We start from the raw sequence: 2,500 nt of genomic DNA on the forward strand, positions 1-2,500 counted from the left end.
ATATCTAAATATGTGTGTGTGTGTGTGTGTGTGTGTACTGCATGTGTGTTAGTGATGCGCGGTTCAGCCCATTACCCGCGGATATCCGCGGGTTTACCCGCGGGTCGGGCGGATTTGGGTAGGCCTAATAGTTTTTTCTAAATATTGCGGGTGGGTCGGGTCAAAAAAGTAAAAATGCACATTTCTCACTTGTTAACTTCCGACATATTAGGTGGCGATGCGCCTGCAATACAGGAGGTGTGGTCGAGCGCAAAACATAATTTCTCCTAAATTCAGCACCCAATTGCGCCATGCGTGACTGACTGAAAAAGTCAGTCGCGCATTCGCTACTTTATGGACATGGAGCCTAATGATCTGGGATATCGAAGGTTGTGCACAATGCGAGAACACCTCGCTTCTGTCATAGGCTACACGAATAAACAGCTGTGCTTGTTAAATGCTTGGCAGTGTTAAACGCAAAAGTAGGCTAGCCTATGAAGTTGCAAGGGGAAATATGAATGGAAACTTGTTATGAAGATGAGATTTAACACTAGCTATGTCTAGGCTGCAGATTATGAATGGTGTGGAGGAGCGCAGATTGTCAAAATGACCGATCATTGTAACCCGCTGTTGTCCTCATGTGGGCTAATTAGGCTAGGAAAGACGTTAAATGCGTTTTTTCCTTTCCGCGGGTCGGGTCGGATTTGGGTCACAATTCGAACATATTTTTGCGGATTGGGCGGGGCGGTTTGGATCTCCTGAAAAGTCGGGTTGGGGCGGGTTTTAAAAAAAGCCCACCCGCGCATCACTAATGTGTGTATTGAGCTCAATGAGAATGAAACCAGCTAATTAGCTAACAGCTAATAAATGACATTAAGCATGCCAAACTCTTAGTATGTGAAGGGTATGGTGTTGATGTGGGGGTATTTTAATTCCAAAGGCCAAGGGGATTTTATCAGGGTGCATAGTGTCCTGGATCCATGAAATAACTGGCCTTTAAAAATAAAAATAAAAATCCTCTATGGGAATTTAACATGGGCGTTCCAATACTTATGACCCCCTATATTTTAAGGAAAACATTTATTTATTTACAATACATTATTCATTCACAAAGAAAATTGATGTCATTAAAGGTTGAATATTTCTTCATTGTTTCATTTAAGGCATTAAGATCAATTTCCAAAAGATGATTTTATATTTAACTTTAAGCATGTTTTCCAATACTTTTGGAGGGCACTGTAAGTAAGGGATAACGGCCGACGAGGTGACCGGTTCGATGGGAATAATGGCTAGGTGGAGGTCTAGAACTCCGGCGACGTTGCCTCCGCCTAGCCATTATTTCCATCAAACCGGTCGACCTCGAAGGCCGTTATCCCGCTTATCTCCCGTTTGTATTCTTCACATGTATATTTATTCCACCGTTGCCACTTGTGTAGTGTTAAATTCCTATTACAATGTAAACGTTTACATTGCTAAAAGGGAGATAAACATATATAAATGTGTGTGTGCATGTGTGTGTGTGTGTGTAGTGCGGTGTTCACCTGGACCAACCTGCTGGTGGTGGTGGTGGAGCTGGATGTGTACAGTATATAAACATATATAAATATGTGTGTGTGTGTGTGTGTGTGTGTGTGTGTGTGTGTGTGTGTAGCGCGGTGTTCACCTGGACCAACCTGCTGGTGGTGGTGGTCGAGCTGGACGGCTCGGAGCACGAGGCGCTGGACCTGGTTCCCATGGTGACCAACGCGGTGCTGGAGGAGCACTACCTCATCGTGGGCGTGGTGGTCGTCGTGGAGACGGGCGTCATCCCCATCAACTCCCGCGGGGAGAAGCAGCGCATGCATCTGAGAGACGGTTTCCTAGGAGACCAGTTGGACCCCATCTACGTGGCCTACAACATGTAGAAGACATGTAGCGCGCACACACACACACACACACACACACACACACACACACACACAATCAGACGTGATACTCACAAAGAAAACTCACTCACACACACACACACACACACACACACAAACCCATCAATGCATATATGCAAGCACACAAGTGTATTATACAGTGTACAGTCAACCAACCACACACACACACACACACACACACACCCAGAGCCTGGTGTATTATTGGACTCTGCTCCTCAGGACGTGGCTGTGGCATGTTTGTTTGTTTGTTTGTTTGTTTGTTTGTTTGTTTAGAGTGTAGAGACCCCATTTGCTCTGATTTTACTGCATCATTGTTTAATGCACCCACACACACACACACCAACGCACAGATACACACACACACACACACACCAACGCACAGATACACACACACACACCCACACACACACCCACCCACACACACACACACACCAACGCACACACCCACCCACCCACACACACACACACACACCAACGCACAGATACACACACACCCACACACACACACCCACCCACACACACCCACACACACACACACACACACACACACACACACACACACACACACACACACAAACCAACGCACATATACACAC

The 2,500-nt window shown here is 46.0% G+C and overlaps 1 protein-coding gene across 1 annotated transcript in view; it reads left to right on the top strand.

Annotated features, from left to right (window-relative positions):
- Positions 1-2,238, top strand: part of LOC134058701 (disco-interacting protein 2 homolog C-like) — an 82,255-nt gene extending 80,017 nt beyond the window's left edge. Inside the window, exon 38 of the mRNA XM_062515649.1 lies at positions 1,631-2,238. Within this exon, the coding sequence (XP_062371633.1) occupies positions 1,631-1,883 (253 nt within the window). The 3' untranslated portion in view covers positions 1,884-2,238. The remainder of the gene's footprint in view (positions 1-1,630) is intronic.
- Positions 2,239-2,500: the final 262 nt, after the last annotated feature.

The sequence above is a fragment of the Sardina pilchardus genome, chromosome 2 (assembly GCF_963854185.1).
Source record: "Sardina pilchardus chromosome 2, fSarPil1.1, whole genome shotgun sequence".
In the NCBI taxonomy this organism is placed as follows: Eukaryota; Metazoa; Chordata; class Actinopteri; order Clupeiformes; family Clupeidae; genus Sardina; species Sardina pilchardus.